Here is a 17,826-nt window from a genome sequence, read left to right as displayed (position 1 = left end):
CAGGTCAGTCCGACGCGAGTACCATATATAAGATAGTCTGGCCGTCGTAAGACAGTCTGGTTCGAGCACCGAAATACACTCCCAATGACCGAATTTGGTCGGACAGTTTGGTCGCTCATCGAGCCACCGTCCAGCCTACAAGCCGCTACACCAACCCTGTCAGCACGCACCTGCGAGGCATTGTTGAGGCTCGTGTCTGCCAGTGCCGTCTCGTAGTGCCGTGTGGCCGGCAAGCACTGCATTGTCGTCCCTCCTGCCCACCTGCCACAATCGTCCCTGTTCGAAAAAGTCGCCGTCGATGAGCCAGCGTACCTACATACTCGTATCTACTTGTTTGCTAGGTATTCATATAATTTAGTTGGATCATACACATTTCTATGGGGCTACATATATCCGTTTAATATTAATAACAGAGGGATATTGAGCGATCTTAGTCGTTCATGTGTTTAAGTTTGATTAAGTTTTCTCTATATTTGGAGAAAGGGGTTGTACTTGAGGAAACGCCTCCATGTTAATGGACACATCCAATAGAAATGGCGGAGAAAATAAATCGCAAGTTCTTTCTTCTTCTTGTTTTTTTTTTAAATATCTTTTGCGGGAAATTCTTCTTTTATTCGTTATGAGTTCCTTCTTCCAAGTAAGAAAATGTGTAAACTGTTGACCTAGTGCTGGTCCAACAAAAAGGAACATACGCCAAATGGTTTAACAAATGTCCAATGGAACCGGTTGGCCTCGGAATTCTGGAAAATCGGTAGGTTGGTGAGGCTACTAAAAATTCTGAAGATTTTGTAAGCAATACAGTTAGTAGGATAGCCTGTACCGAACACTTGACTTTGGCAGTTGCCAGCAATGCGTTCTTGTTCTGGCGCGTGTTGACTTAGGCCGTTGAACTCGAACCGAGAGCGTCGTGGTCGTCGCTGTGAGCTCTTGCAGATCACCGCATGTAAGGCCATCTCCAACGGGACGATGTAAAAGAACGCTGAGTGATTGTGTGTTCGTCGGAGTCGAAAATACGTTTGGTACCATCTTCAACGGGGCGACACATAGTGACCGGGTCGTTCGCGGCGACGCAAATGTGGCCTAAATATGCGTCAGGTTTGCGTCTCCGCGGACGTTGCACCGACGCAGCGGTCGTCCGCCCGGTCCTCACACGGGCCCACCTGGCAGGGGCACAACAGTTTCGTCTTCCGCGGCATTACTTACGGGTGGCGGGCTGCACCCTTTCCAGGGCGCGTTAATGGTGTGCCTCGGCTTCCGCGACCGTGCGCAGCTGGGCGGCATCGCAGTGGCAGGACATTGAAGGCGGGATGGCATCCGAGCCTCTTAAAGGGACGCTGTCGGCGCCCATTTTCCCGATCACACCATTGCTAGAGCCCACACTATCCACCCGACCGACGCCATGGAGAATAAATGTTGGCCGTTCCGCAAGACCAAGAACGACCACGAGGCTAGCGACTCGCGGTCCGGCAAGAAGCCACGGGTCGAGCGGTACGTCCGCGTTGAGCTCGCGCGCCGTCTTTTGAAGGAAAACCGGCCACTACCATGGCCGGACGTAAACCATCCTGGAGTGGGCTGGTACCTCAACTCGAGGCGCGTGTCGGTCCCCCCATGCCACGCGAGGGCCAAGAGCGACGGGACGAGGTGCGCCGCCGCTGAGCGATCTTGCCGCGGATTTCCGGGAAGATCAGGCGTACGCGTTCAACTCCTACAACTAGATCGCTTTTGGGACGTGGGAGTTCGATGCGCGCCGCCGCGCTGGCAACCTCGGCGACGTCGACTACTTCAATTGCAAGATCGCCGCGGAAGAAGAACGGAACGACCAGGAGGACACGGACGAGCAGAGTACGACCACGACGACGGCGGGCCGGCGTGCGATCCGAAGACCCAGCCGCCGGACATTACCAAGAAGGAGGCCATTGTCATGGCACTGGCCAACAGCGAGCTCGACGAGCTCAACGAACTCGCTTTGTGGGACGAGCTCGTAATCTAGCTCCGCGAGTCCGCGCTCGCGCAGGGGAGGCCGGCGACCCCTCCGGCCATGCCGACGCGTTCCAACGACCGCGCTCCGACCGCTGCTCCGGCATGGGATCCCTGACCACCTTCACCACAGCCTCCTGCGCGCAGGCCACGGTCCGGCCGCAGTTGCCGCAGCCTGCCCTAGCTCCTCCACCGCCGGCGTATCAGCTTCCATGGCCGACGCCGGAGTTTATCGACCTCGTCAGCGACGACGATCAGTAGGCAGTACCTACTTTTACCACGCCTTTATGTCCTTTTTATATTTTCTATTAATGTAAATTATGACTTTATGAATGGAAAAAAATTTATGTGTCGTGCCGCTGGAGCCACCCGACGCAAACGGACGCACGAACGAGTTCAATTATTTCAGTCGATTCAAACGAAATCTGTTTGGACGTCCGAAATACGTCGTCCCGTTGAAGATGACCTAACGCGTTGGCAAAAGGCATTCATGTGTCAACACCGACATGCTGGAGCGGCCGCCAAACCGAATCCGCCTCCAGATTCCGTTCGGATCGGCGGCATAGATCCTCCTCGACCTGTCTGTCTCTGCAGCCCCAGCTCCTGTGTGTCGTACGTGTTCCGATGACGGAGTGGACGAATCCGATGTGCATCCACTTGCCAGCGCTGGGACGCAACGGCGACGCCCGATCCGACTTGTCCCAGCACCGTGCCGTCCTCGTCGTTTTAACCGGGCCGTCCTCGTCGTTTTAACCGGAGGGGAGGGGCCGGCACTGCTGAGCGCCAAGCATCTCCATGCTCGCTGCGGAATGGAAGCAATGGATGACTGGATGTATTGAGACCACCAGCATATCCCAATTGCCTGCCTGGTCCCTTTCGGCCGCCGCAGGAACGCTGGCATCCACAGGCCGGTACGCGAGCCGTCCGATCCGGAGAGTTTCATAGTACTGCAAGATAAGATATGGATTGTGGCAATGTCTGTGTTTGCACAGCCTGGAACTACTGCTAGGCACCGGCACTTGCAGACGGCGGCAACTTGCGCCGCCTGAGCGTGCGCCGCCTGAAACAACTACTCGCAGCAGTAGGGAGAGATCCAAGACGGTGACGGAGTGCATAAGAGCATCTCCAGTCGCGTCCCTCAAAAACGTCCGCATGAAATGATTTGCAGGCGCGTTTAGACCGCTAGCCGGACAAAAAGAGATCGAAAATCATGTACAGAAAGAGGCTCTTTCCAGCTAGCGTCCTCAAATAACGTCCGGATGCATGCATTTTAATAGAAGGGACCATCCCATGTGGAAAAAGTAGGTGAGAGAAAGTGTGGGGAAAGAGAATGGCATGTGGGGACTGAGGGCTGCATGCATGCATATGGGCTCTCATTTTGTGTCCGGCGTCCCCGGTAGAGACTCTATACATAGAGTCTCTACCGGAGACGCCGGACACAAAATGAGGCGCTAATTAGCTTTGGGAGACGCGACTGGAACGCGATTTTCTCAATTTCTTATCCGCCGTCTCCCAAACGCCGTTTGGGGGACGCGACTGGAGATGCTCTAAGCAATTTGCACACTCTGAAACTGCTGCTAGCGTAGAGGTGACAGCGAGCGGTCGAACGCACTTGGTGCAATGTGTACACAGCTCGAAACTTCTACTGGCACAGTGGCGCAAGCGGCTGATAGGGGAAGATCGCACCAACGGTCGGTGGAATCGGCCACGTTGATCGAACGCAACTACTACTAGTTCTCTGTTTGTAAACTCCGATCTTGTCTTGGTTGAGAATCCTGAACCATATTTGATTTCTTCTCAGTCCTCTGCAGAATTTCTTCACCGTCTTGGTGGGTGCATAGCCGGTACTACAAGTCAAGCACCTACCCGGTCGACGGTGGGTTTGGTGGAGCAAACCTCTGCTGCTGGCTCACTCCCATATACTAGTACTATCTTCATTCTGCTGCTGCGGAATCTGAATCTGAAGCCACAATGTCAATGCTGCCTGACATGTCACCCAACCAAAAAAGCCCCATTTGGGCGCACGCACGCGTTGACCTCCGCCCTTGGCATTTTCATTGTCAGGGCCCAATCACCAACCACTAGCAGTGTCGCAGCATTTTGCTTTCACGGCCGTTGATCCTATCGTCTCTGATGGAGAAGAAGGAGCCACCACGATACGGCCGTTGCCCGTCCTATCTTGACCGGTGCGGCGGCACGGCAACGCTGATTTAATTTGGAACAGCTGATGAACTGACCAGGAATTAACAATCTCGATCGGCGCCTGCCGCGGATTAATTAGCGAACCATCGCGCAGCTGACTTGACGCCAATGTACCAACACACAAACTCGTGCTTCACATGTAAAGTAATAAGCGCTTTTTTTTGCTCTTCTTATTTAGTATCAGCTCGCGCATCCAATTTTAGTCACACGGGAAACACGAGCATAACAGACTAAGTTTTCTAGCCCTTAATTAACCGGAGGTAACATATCTCGTGTTTCTCCTTCTAAAAGCATCTCCAATAGATGACATATAATACTTTCTTCGCTTCAAAATAATCGGCGGAAACTAGATGTATCTAAACATATTTTAGTGTGTTGATATATTTATTTTTAAGAAATTATATTAAACCAAAGGGAATGTAATTTTTACATCACCAAAAACTAACTTTACATCTCCTGTTGACTTTTTTTTGGTTTACAAGATAATGTATAATTGGACACCCTTGCTACACTAGATGAATTCACCAACTCAAACTTTATTTTTAACAATTCTAATAAATTGTTATGCACAAGCAAACTATATATCCAAAGACATTATAATTTGTGGAGGATTTTTTTTAATATTGAGGTCAAAACTTAGCTAGCTACGTCGACTTGTGCTACATGTCCTCATCCCCGTCCTCAATGCCTGCATCGATCTCCATTGATGCCGCTCTAGACCGCCTCCAGGCTCTCTTTCCCCTCGCTCCTCCCTCTCTTGCTTTTCCTGATGGACCCCGCGCCCAACCCGAGTGTTATAAACGCGACAAGCATTAATGAAGGTCGAAAAGAAAATCGATGCTGGAGACACATGATTTCAATGTGGAAAACCCCTCTAACACAGAGGGGAAAAACCACGGGAGTCGGCCAACAAAACTTAACTACATCAAGAAGTGTTTGCGAATGGCGTGGGTTATTTTATAATTTGATAAACCATAGCCGGCGGCTTACAAGAGGTACATCTAGGCAGTGACGACGATCCGTACCCGCTACGCTTCGTCCCAAGCCTACCGAGTGATGGGCCTCGCGTCGCTCGTCAGAAGTTAGCCTCTCTTTTATATGAATTTGGATCACAACATAACACCGAGCAACCGCGCTGCCTTGCCCCCTCTGTTTCTTCTCTGTCCGCCCCGGTCTGTGTTCCTCCGCCTCTTGAAGCGATGTTGTTGACAATCGAGAGCACACCCGGCTGCGCCCGAGCTCGTTTTACGCGATGTTGTTGCCCTGCGTAGCTATGGCCTAACCCACCTATCCTCATGTCATCGCGGACGCGGACACCGCGACAACGCCATCCATGAGCTAGCCCCTGCTTGCCGGAGGAACTCGATACGACGCCCATCTGGAGGAATCTCGCCGGCGGCTGGTCAGCAAGAGGAGGATGGCAAGCGGCGTGATAGGGAAGGAAAAGTTCAGCGTGGCAGTTGGGCCGCGTGTGCCAAGTTTTGTTTTAGATACTCCACAGGATGAATATTTACATGACTTTGGACAAAAAAATTGGGCTGCCGTAAAAAAAAATTAAAACACCCTTTAGAGCTCATGTTGGGGTTTTTTTTGCTTCAGCTGGTACGAAAGTTAAAAATTTCATCATATGTCCTATTTTACATCATCTATTAAAAAGAAAAATTTGCTACGAGACTCATTTTTTTTAGAAACACAGTACAAACGTAAACGCTCACACATGTGCATACACTCACCCCTATGAACGCACACATGCACACCCTACCCTATGAGCACATTCGAAAGATTGAGCCAGCGGATTGGATCTTAAAATTGATGAAGTCGGGATAGACGTCTCACTGTTAATGTGAACGTCGCCTCCTACTTAATGAATATTCCGCATTAACGAGACACACAGATGTCGAATCTAGGGTTTAAACTCTGGTATGCTGGAGGTACAGCCACACTCCTAATCCAGCTTCAGATCGGTTCTCTAGACTCCGTTATTTTCTGTCGGTCTATAAAAGTTGAAATGGAGCACCACACAAATAGAAGTCGGATATTCCCTCGCGAGAACAACGATGGCAGTGGGCTGCGAGGAGAGGAGATGCTTTGACGGCGGCATGTGATGCGCAGCGTCGGGCGAGGAGGGATGCCCGAGCCGCTGATTGACCTCCGCATGAGCCGCGCCTCCCACCCACAAAAATCGCAGCTTCCAATTGCCGCGCGTGGCGAGAACGCAAGACCCACGCTTTTCTTTCTGGCTCGCCAAGTTGAGCTTTGACACACACCAAACACCTTCACCCTAATCTAATACCTCACCCAATTAGCTCCAAGTCGTCTTCTCCTTCTCATTCCCATCCTCCATGGATGCTGTATATATAAACGAGCGCAACCACATGCCACACAGAACCAACTCGGACCAAACAAAAGGAACAAGAAGATCACACCGATTCAAACCACCACCGTACCCATCCCAGAGCAGCAACACAAGCAAAGAGGGAGGAGAATGGCGATCGCCGTGAGCGGGCAATGGACGCGGCTGCGGACGCTCGGCTGCGGCGCGTCGGGAGCCGTGGTGTCGCTCGCGGAGGAAGGTGCCTCAGGGGAGCTGTTCGCGGTCAAGTCCGCAGCGGCGGCGGATGCGGCGCTGCTGAGCCGGGAGCACGGGATCATGACCGGGCTCTGCTCGCCTGACGTCTTGCGCTGCATCGGCGGCGGCCACCACGACGGCTCGTACCACCTCTTCCTCGAGTTCGCCCCTGGCGGCTCGCTAGCCGACGAGGTCGCCAGGAATGGTGGGTGCCTCGAGGAGCGCTCGATCGGGGCGTACACCGCTGACGTGCTCCGCGGGCTGGCGTACATCCACGGCCAGTCCCTCGTGCACGGGGACATCAAATCAAGGAACATAGTGATCGGCGCCGACGGGCGCGCCAAGATCGCCGACTTCGGGTGCGCGAGGACGGCAGGTTCTGACCGGCCGATCGGAGGCACGCCGGCCTTCATGGCCCCGGAGGTGGCACGAGGCGAGGATCAGGGCCCAGAAGCCGACGTGTGGGCCCTAGGCTGCACTGTCATCGAGATGGCCACCGGCCGCGCCCCGTGGAGCAACCTCGACAACGTACTCGCCGCCGTCCACCGGATTGGTTACACGGACGCCGTGCCCGAGGTGCCGGCTTGGCTGTCTCCCGAGGCCAAGGACTTCCTCGCCGCGTGCTTCGCGAGAAACCCCCGCGACCGCCGCACGGCGGCGGAGCTCCTGGAGCATCCATTCCTGGCATTCCAAGCAGGAGAGGCCAAGGCCAGGCGGTGGGTGTCGCCCAAGAGCACCCTGGACGCCGCATTCTGGGAATCGGAGTCCGACGCCGAATAGGAGGATGACATTTCGGAGAACGCGTCCGAGAGGATCAAGTCCCTGTCCTGTTCCGTCTCGGCCTCGCCGGACTGGGATTCCGACGAAGGCTGGATCGACGTGCTCGGCGGCGAGCGGTGTGACGAACCTTGCGATTCGCCAGCAACAAAGGAGCCGGCTGATCTGGCGAGCCGAGCGCCAGGCAAAGTGTTGGGGTCCGCGGCGGTGACAGCTGAAGACATGGCTTTCGTCGGTGGCTTTTCAAGCGATGAACAACTGGATGCAAAGGAAGGGCCGCCTTTCGGTGGAGATATTCTGGCCGACGATCAGTCAACTGATCGTCAGAACAAAGTCTGTTCGAAATCAGACAGAGAGATGCCATGTAAACGAATTGATGCAATAGAAAAGTTTCGTTTTCCACAAAAATTGCTGTCCCGTTCTGATAATTTCTCTTCCATGTTCTTTACCCGTTCTGATAAGTGTGTCCGTACTGAATTTCGATGCTTGTTTGGAGAAAACAACATGTCTCCTTTTACACTTACTCTACGTTGCACCCGGGAGCATATGCTTCCGGTCGATGAAATAACTTCTAATCAAAACTTAAAATGTTAAAAAAATTAAACAAACAATTAACACATACATCCCGACATTATATGCGCTCATAAAACTGTTTCGTGGAAACTAATATTTTTTATGTTGTGTGCAAAAAAGATAAATTTTGATCTATAAAAAAAACTTTTCGCAAGACATTTCTTTATCTTTTTCACATGTCGCAAAAAATATTAATTTCTTGCGAAACTTGCCATGCACACGTATAATGTCAACTATACGCACCAAAGATTTTTCAGATAATTTTTGACATTTTCAAATGATTTTTTGGGTACTAGAAGCATATGCTTCCAAGTTCAAAAATGGTTTCATAAGAGGTTTTTAAACATGTGATGAATAATAGGAAGGTAAGATGAAAACTAATTTTATTTAATATTGGGCAGAAAACGGTCTCAACAGGTGATGTATAGCTATATGGTGATGCATATTTTTTGAAGGTGATGTATATTAAATATACATCACCTGGTAGATGATGTAGTAAATTAAATTGGGGCCACACGGTGAAAGTGCATGGAGCCCCCATGTGTGGTTTTGGTAATTAATGATAATCCCTATGGACTAATATTTGCATTGAGTTATATTTGTAGGTGTTGTCCATAGGCAATGCTTGAACCATTTGTTGGCTTCAAGGTTGCAATAAGAAGAAATTGATGAAGGATATCAAGTGTCAAGTATGTCTTGAAGATGAAGATGAAGTACATGATGAAAAATGAAGAAATGGAGTGCAAGTTCAAGATGAGCCAACTCGGAGAGATCATATGCTTGAATCTTGCCATCCATATGGTGTTCATGGATATGTGAAGATGCGTCGAAGAAGAAGCTCTCCCGTAGTGGACTATGGGGGAGAGCTCTCCCATAGTGGAGTATGGGGGAGCATTTCGCATGTCTTCATCAAGCAAGCACAATCAAGAAAGGTGTTCCATCTTGTTGCGGTCAAGACCGTCATCATCAAGCTCAAGTGGAATGCGCAAGGTTAAGGTTTGCTCTTGATAGGGTTTCTTTCTCATCGGTCTCATGGTGTAGTTGGAGACCGGTTTATAGTTTAGTTGCCGTACTATCAAGAGGGCTCTCGAGTGAGTAACTCGATCGTATCCTTCGGAGAGCTCAAACCTTTGCATCCTTGCATCATCTTTCTTGGTTGTTATTTGGATCTCATCCATGTGATGTTTTAGAGCTTGTGCGTATTCTCATGACAAGCTCTAGTTCATCAAGAATGGTTTTTGCTTGGGCAACTTGTTGCATTTTCGAGGTTGGAGGTTTTACCGGTACGTCTTTCTTAGATAGGTAAAACATTTCATCATTTGTTTCTATACTCCTTTGCTGGACTATGATGGTTCCCTGCATGATCTTGTAGAGCTTGTTACTAGCTTCGAAACGAGTCCAAGATCATCAAAATCGGAGTCTGGATACTCAAGTTATGCTTTTTCTAAGTTTGCCCAAAGTGAGGAGTTTGGGCTGGCCGGTAGTACCGCCCGAGCACGGCCGATAGTACCGCCCGTGCACGGCCGGTAGTACCGCCCAAGGTACCGCCCGCGGTACCGGAAAAGCGGCCAAGTTCACAGTAAGTTTCCAGGGTATTGGGACATGCGGCCGGTACCGCGGCCGGTGGTACCGCCCTGGCCTGGCCGGAGGTACCGCTCACCTCCCCTCCGCACGCGCAGCACACCACTCACCACCGCCTCCTGCCAACACTGGCCGGTAGTACCGTCCACCAAGGGCCGGTACTACCGGTCCCTTCTCCCTCGCGCGCTGCAGCCTCCAACGGGCAGAATTTTGGGGCCTCCTTTTATGCCCCGCTCTCTCTAAGTTTTGGGCAGCTACTCCTTCTTCCCCCTCTCTCTCAAGCCTCTCTCCTCCATTGTTGTTGACCTTTTGAAGCTTGAGATCTTTCTCCCCTTCCCATGATTCTTGCATCTATTTGAGAGAAAGTTTGAGGAGATCTAGATCCACTGTTTGACCAAACAAAATCATCTCTTTGTGAGTGAATCTTTGGGATCTAGATATTGGAGGATTTTGTGTTCTCCTCTTTGTTCTTCCTCTCTTATTCCCCCAATAGCTTTTGTAGCTTTGTTGGAATTTGAGAGAGAAGGACTTGAGCATCTTTGTGGTGTTCTTGCCATTGCATTTGGTGCATAGGTTTGAGTTCTCCACGGTGATTCGTGGTGGTGAAAGCAAGAAGGTTGTTACTCTTGGGTTCTTGGAACCCTAGACGGATTCTAGACCTTTGTGGTGATTTGTTGGGAGCCTCCAATTAAGTTGTGTAAGTGTGCCCCAACCTTTGTGTAAGGTCCGGTTTCCTCCTCGAAGGAAATCCCTTAGTGGAACCGTGACCTAGGCCTTTGTGGTGAGGGTCACCGGAGATTTAGGTGAGGCGCCTTCGTGGCGTTCGGTGTGTGGTGTGAGTACCGCATCTTGGGGTGAGGCCTTTGTGGCGTTGGTGTGCATCGAGCAACCACACCTCAAGGTGAGCCTCTTGTGGCGTTCGGGAGTACTAAGCCACCGCACCTCTCCAACGGAGATTAGCACTCGCAAGAGTGTGAACTTCGGGATAAATCTTCGTCTCCCGCGTGCCTCGGTTATCTCTATACCCGAGCTTTTTTACTTATGCACTTTACCTTGTGATAGCCATCGTGCTGGAAGTCACATATATATCTTTCTTCACGTAAGTTGCTTGCATTGCTTAGCATAAGTTGTTGGTGCACATAGGTGAACCATTGCTTAGAATAAGTTGTTGGTGCACATTGGTGAACCATAGTATATAGGCTTTGGGCTTGACAAAGTAAACGCTAGTTTAATTCCGCATTTGTTAAGCCCATCTCGTAAAAGTTTTAAATCGCCTATTCACCCCCCCTCTAGGCGACATATGTGTCCTTTCAATTGGTATCAGAGCAAGGTCTCTCATTTTAGGCTTCACCGCCTTGAGAGTAAAGATGTCGGCTAGAGGATTAGTGCATGATTGCTCTCTTATATTAGATGGCACAAATTATGATGTTTGGAAAATTTGCATGCTTAGTCATTTTCGGGACATTGACCCTCATATGGAGAAAATTGTAGATATAGGTTTTTCTCCTCCTATGGATTCACAAAATCTATCTTTAGAGGATGAGAAAAATTTATATCTCAATTCTCAAGCTTCTAATGTTCTTATGAATGCTTTGCGAGATGTAGCTCTTTTTCCATACTTGCCTTTTTGGAGCGCTCATGAGTTATGGACAAAGATTGAAGATAAATATGATGTGTCCAATATTATTAAGGATGATTGCATTGCTTCCACTTCCGGCCGTGATGAGTTCTCATCTTCATCCACTTCACCAAAGTGTGTCAAGACACAAGATAATGATATGGTGAGTGGTGATGAAAATTGCAATGTTGATATTGAGCTTACTATTGATGATTCTTCATCTCTATCTCATTGTAATGCTTCATCTACGGACTCAAACACATCTAGCACTAGAAATGATTTACATGCTTGTGTTGATAGTCCTTGCATATCATGTGTAAGTTGCTTGAAAAAATCTAATGATGATATGCTTGCATTGTCTTGTGGCCATGATAAAAATGCTTCTATTTCCTCTAGTTGTTGTGTGTCTAACAATGTAGAGGAAACCAAAGATTCTATTGGTCAAGACAAGATCTTGAAAGGAGCCTCAAGTAACTCCTCATCTTTATCTCACGGTCCTCATATATGCCTTATGGCCAAGGGTTCCACCGTACCTCCTACCATGGAACCTAATATGTCTCGTGGTGATAAGGATGAGGATGAATATGAATAAGAGGATTGGGTTGTCTCTCTACGCGATAAGGGTAAGAGTGTATTCAAGGTTATTTGCAAAGATAAAATTGCTAGCACTCACTTCTTTGAAATCTTGACTACCGCTATTGAGAGCCAAAAACTTATTTGGATGCATGAGAACACCATTGATAAAAAGGGTGCTCTTGAACGTGAGTACACCAATGATGTGGCATCTCTAAAGGATGAACTTGAAGAAGAACAAACCACCAAGGAAGCTCTTGAGGAAACCTTTGCTCTAGAATTGTCTAGAGAAAAGGAAAACCATGATAGAGCTCTTGAGGTGGCAAATGAACTAAAGCTAAAAAATGATAAGCGTGTGTTTGTTAATGCTAAACTCCTTGAGGATTTTGAGCAACTCAAAAAGGGCTCAAGGGTCATTGAGAGTGCGCTCACCAAACTCACCGAGTCGCATGAGCAACTTAAAGCTTCTTATCTAAAAGAGCATGACAACTTGCCTTCTCCCATTGCTATTAATAATGATGCTTGTGCTACTAACTCTACTTCTTGTGAAGCATCTATCTTGAAGGAGAATGTTGAGCTAAGGGCTCAACTTAAATTGCTAACTAGCAATTATGGGAAATTGGAAGAAAATCATGGAAAGCTTTCTAGCTCCTATGAGGATCTTCTAGCTTCTCATGATAGGCTAAAGTTAGCTCATGAGGCTATCATATCAAAGGCAACACCTTGTGAGCCTCATGTGGATACTAGCACTACTACTCAAAATGCTATATTGTCATGTGTTAGTCCTAGTAATTCATTGATACGTCTCCGACGTATCGATAATTTCTTATGTTCCATGCCACATTATTGATGATATCTACATGTTTTATACACATTATATGTCGTATTTATGCATTTTCCGGCACTAACCTATTAACGAGATGCCGAAGAGCCGATTCTTGTTTTACGCTGTTTTTGGTTTCAGAAATCCTAGTAAGGAAATATTCTCGGAATTGGACGAAATCAACGCCCGGGGTCCTATTTTTGCACGAAGCTTCCGGAAGACCGAGGGGAAAGGAAGTGGGGCCACGAGGCGCCGACACCACAGGGCGGCGCGGCCCGGCCCTTGGCCGCGCGGCCCCGGTGTGTGGGGCTCTCGTGTGGCCCCCGCGTTGCCCTTCCGCCTACTTAAAGCCTCCGTCGCGAAAACCCCGGTACCGAGAGCCACGATACGGAAAACCTTCCGGAGACGCCGCCGCCGCCAATCCCATCTCGGGGATTCAGGAGATCGCCTCCGGCACCCTGCCGGAGAGGGGAATCATCTCCCGGAGGACTCTTCACCGCCATGGTCGCCTCCGGAGTGATGAGTGAGTAGTTCACCCCTGGACTATGGGTCCATAGCAGTAGCTAGATGGTCGTCTTCTCCTTATGTGCTTCATTGTCGGATCTTGTGAGCTGCCTAACATGATCAAGATCATCTATCCGTAATGCTATATGTTGTGTTTGTCGGGATCCGATGGATAGAGAATACTATGTTATGTTGATTATCAATCTATTACCTATGTGTTTTTTATGATCTTGCATGCTCTCTCGTTATTAGTAGAGGCTCCGGCCAAGTTTTTGCTCTTAACTCCAAGAGGGAGTATTTATGCTCGATAGTGGGTTCATGCCTCCACTAAATGCGGGACGAGTGACGGAAAGTTCTAAGGTTGTGGATGTGCTGTTGCCACTAGGGATTAAACATTGATGCTATGTCCAAGGATGTAGTTATTGATTACATTACACACCATACTTAATGCAATTGTCCGTTGTTTGCAACTTAATACCTGGAAGGGGTTCGGATGATAACCTCGAAGGTGGACTTTTTAGGCACGGATGCATGCTTTGGATAGCGGTCTATGTACTTTGTCGTAATGCCCAATTAAATCTCACTATACTTATCATATCATGTATGTGCATTGTTATGCTCTCTCTATTTGTCAATTGCCCGATTGTAATTTGTTCACCCAACATGCTATTTATCTTATGGGAGAGACACCTCTAGTGAACTGTGGACCCCGGTCCATTCTTTTACATTGAATACAATCTATCGCAATACTTGTTCTACTCGTTTTCTGCAAACAATCATCATCCACACTATACATCTAATCCTTTGTTACGACAAGCCGGTGAGATTGACAACCTCGCTCGTTTCGTTGGGGCAAAGTACTTTGGTTGTGTTGTGCAGGTTCCACGTTGGCGCCGGAATTCCTGGTGTTGCGCCGCACTACATCCCGCCGCCATCAACCTTCGACGTGCTTCTTGGCTCCTACTGGTTCGATAAACCTTGGTTTCTTACTGAGGGAAAACTTGCTGCTGTACGCATCACACCTTCCTCTTGGGGTTCCCAACGGACGCGTGATGTACGCGTATCATTCATCCACTCATAGTATTGCTAAATCTTGTGATGAATTATCTTCCTTGCCTTGTTGCTCTAACAATGAAGGTTCTACTTCCTCTAGTACTTGTGTTGTTACTAACCATGTAGAGGAAATCAAAGAGCTCAAGGCCCAAGTCACTTCCTTGAAGAACAACTTGGTAAAGAGTCATGAAGGGAAATGCAAACTTGACAAGATGTTGAGTATGCAACAATCCCCCAATGACAAGAGTGGACTTGGATTCAACTCCAACAAAAAGAACAAGTCCAAGAACAACAACAAGAAGAAGGGCCAAGTACAAGTCAAAGACCCGGCCAAGATGGTTTGCTTCAAGTGCAAAATTGAAGGGCATCATGTTAGATCTTGCCCTTTGAATAAGAAGCAAAAAGGGAAGCGGCCTCAAGCTCAAACTCATATTCAACCTCAAGTTGAAGAAATGCCACTTCCCAAGAAGAATCAAGCCAATGCTCCCATTGTGGAGAAATCTAGTGAGAAGAAGGAGAAGAAAAGAACTTGCTACATATGCCGCGAGAAGGGCCACATCTCCTCCTTTTGCACTATTGGTACCTCATCCAACTCTATCACCATTGATGATGTTTATTCTATTCGTAAGGATGAGGGTGGCAATGTGTTTGCCAAATATGTTGGTGCTCAAAGTGGTGTCAAGAAAAGAACCATTTGGGTTGCCAAGCCTATTGTGACTAACCTCTTAGGACCCAACTTAGTTGGGGACCAACAATCCAAAACTTGATCAATAGGTGCTTGTTGGAGGGCATTGGAGACTTGGCTACATCATGAAGAATTAAGGGATCTTCATCATTTATATTATCTCAAGCCAAGTCTTTTTGGTTATCTTGCTTCTATCATATATTCAATGTTCCTCCTTGCGGTAACATGTTCTCAACTCACTTATATTGAAAGTTACTCGCCCCTTTGCATGTGTTAGTTTTGTTCCTAGCATGTGTTTGTATATGTTGTGCTTCCTACTTGCTTTTCTTGAGAAATCAAGTCTATGTATGTTGGGTTGCACACCGTGTACTTGTGTTTGTGTTGGAGCCTCTTTGCATCTTGTTGTATCTTATATGGCTCTTATGAGCTATTAATGGACTATCCCATGTTGGGGGAGTGATATTCCTTTGGGAATTTCATGATCCTAACAATGTGTGTACATGAGGAATATCACTTAGAATTGATATTGCAAGATTATCTAGTCTCTATGTGGTATGTCATCTTCATGAGAAATTCAAATTCCAATGTCCATTAATATCTCTAGTTGGATCTTATTTGCCTCTTGTGAAAATAAATTCCTTATCACATTATGGGGGAGTAATAAGCTTTGTGCATATTACAAGCCTAGAAAATGTGAACATTTGAGGTTATGTCACATAGAATTGATATCGTAAATTATCTCTCTCCTATGTGGCATGTTTGCTCAAACAAGTTCCAATTTGTTTAAATAGCTTCATTGCTAATATCTTTTTGGATCTTATTTGTGAAAGTTTTTCTTGGCATGGTTTTTCAGAAAGTGTCCCTCAATACATTTTTTTTTTGGAAAACCATGTGCTTCAAGTCATACTATTAATTGCTTTGCATGTTGGTATGGATACTATTAATTGCTTTGCATGTTGGTATGAATACTATTAATTTCTTTGCATGTTGGTATGACTAAATGAAGCTTTCAAGAAACTATCTTTGCATGTTGGTTAACTCTTATCTTTTACCATTTGCTTTATTCGTTGTAAATATGATCTTATATATACTTACAAACTACCACCGGGAAATACTTCCTAATACCTCTTGTCCTAGGACAAGTGGTAATCAATTATGAGGTAGATATTTATTGATCATATCTACATTGGCTCTTGTGTTTAAATTGCCTTATTTATTGCCATGAATTTGTTTTGCTTTGACTCCCATGTGTCTTCCTTGCATCTTATGGATCTAATTTGTTTATTCAAACTTTCTTAGCATTTTAGTAGATATAGGTAGTGTGATGATCCTAGTTTTTGTGCATTTTGTATTCATATGAAAAATCCTAGATAATGCACTTATCTTGGGGGAGCTCTTCTATATTAATTTGTTAGAATGCTTAATATCTCTTGATCTTTATAAAAAATATGGTTTTGGGAGACATAAAATTTTCTTTTTGGTACTTTGTGCCATCATAAAAAGTGTCGAGGGTTTGGTTTATTTGTTGGAACCTTGCTCTCTTGGGAGTTGGTTATCTCATTCCTTTGTGTTTAGGCTTAATTAGCTTCTTATAATGAGATAAGTCTTTGGAGTTAATCTTGTGTTGATTTGATTCTTTGATATAATTTGGGCAACCATTGTCTCTTGATTTATTTGGTGTTTTGTCCAAATTGTATCTCCATTTGGTTCTTGAAAGTATTGTGCATGCATATTTAATATATGTATATCTTATGGCATGTGTTACTTTCTTTGATCCAATATATAGGGTAAACTCCATCAAATCCTAATTTTGCTAAGATGTGCATGAAATTCAATTTCATATCTATATGCACATAGAATTGTGGAGCTTGTCCTATATGTTGTAGTGTGTCTAACTACTTCGGACCCAATTAGTTTGGGGACCATTTTGTACTTACCTTTGTGTTAGGTACAATGAATATGCATTGGATGCTTGTCTCACACTTAGGAAGATGTGGTGACTCAATGGTAATTTGAGGCAAGCTAGGATGATCAACGAACTCATATCTACTACATCCACACCAATGCTATCTCGGTAACAAGTATCTTCTCATGCATATTTTTCTAGCATCCAACCGTGTGGTTGCATCTTGGCATGAATCTCTTCATTTGCAAATATTATGCTTCTTGCAAAGATTTTAATGAAACCTCTTTATTGCAAATGTGAGTAAATTGAGATGACACATATGTTGGGAAGTATATAAAATCATGCTCATGATTCATCCATCCCGACTATGCCTATCTAGCAATTTTATTGCATATCAATTCCTCAAGCCTCTCACATGTGCAATATCGATGAAAGTGCAAATTGAGTTATTTGTTGTGGTATCCTTTCTTTGTGATACTTGTTGCTCCTCTCAAAGTATCTCAACTATCTTCTTTCCCTTGTTGATATTTGTGATATCTTTGATGTGTTTGTGGTTGAAGTCCATGAATGTACAATAAGATAAAATTGAGCCTTTGGCCATGCTATTAAGCAAAAAAAAATTCTTATTGGTATATTGCATGACTTCGTCTTGGATATCATGCTATTTCTTGTGTATCTATTTTGTGTGTGCATGTTTCTTTGTGGATAAATATCTTTGTGATATTGCCCACTTAGAGAAACTTATACACATAAGAGATGATACATCTCCATTTGATATCTTATTTCTTTGTCGCATGTTGATTGGTCATGCTAAGCAATATAATTCATTGAAGACTATGATGATGCTTTTTGCTCATCCATATAATAGTCTTATAATATGCTTTGTCATGCCTTTCACATATGCTAAGCAAATGTTTGTGTTTTTAAATGGTAATGAGGGAGTGAGGATTCCATGTTATGCATATTGTATTCAAATGCAACATTT

The 17,826-nt window shown here is 46.3% G+C and overlaps 1 protein-coding gene across 1 annotated transcript; it reads left to right on the top strand.

Annotated features, from left to right (window-relative positions):
• The first annotated feature begins 6,552 nt into the window (after positions 1 to 6,552).
• Positions 6,553 to 7,933, top strand: LOC124666906 (mitogen-activated protein kinase kinase kinase 17-like). Its single transcript, XM_047204237.1, has one exon. The coding sequence runs from the start codon at positions 6,665 to 6,667 to the stop codon at positions 7,526 to 7,528; it is 864 nt and encodes a 287-aa protein (XP_047060193.1). The 5' UTR covers positions 6,553 to 6,664; the 3' UTR covers positions 7,529 to 7,933.
• Positions 7,934 to 17,826: the final 9,893 nt, after the last annotated feature.

The sequence above is a fragment of the Lolium rigidum genome, chromosome 6 (genome assembly GCF_022539505.1).
Source record: "Lolium rigidum isolate FL_2022 chromosome 6, APGP_CSIRO_Lrig_0.1, whole genome shotgun sequence".
Classification (NCBI taxonomy): Eukaryota; Viridiplantae; Streptophyta; class Magnoliopsida; order Poales; family Poaceae; genus Lolium; species Lolium rigidum.
This window is presented reverse-complemented; position numbering and strand designations above follow the sequence as displayed.

Excerpts from the sequence above, each read along its gene's own strand:
- LOC124666906 (XM_047204237.1), top strand. The coding sequence starts at position 6,665 with ATGGCGATCGCCGTGAGCGGGCAATGGACGCGGCTGCGGACGCTCGGC.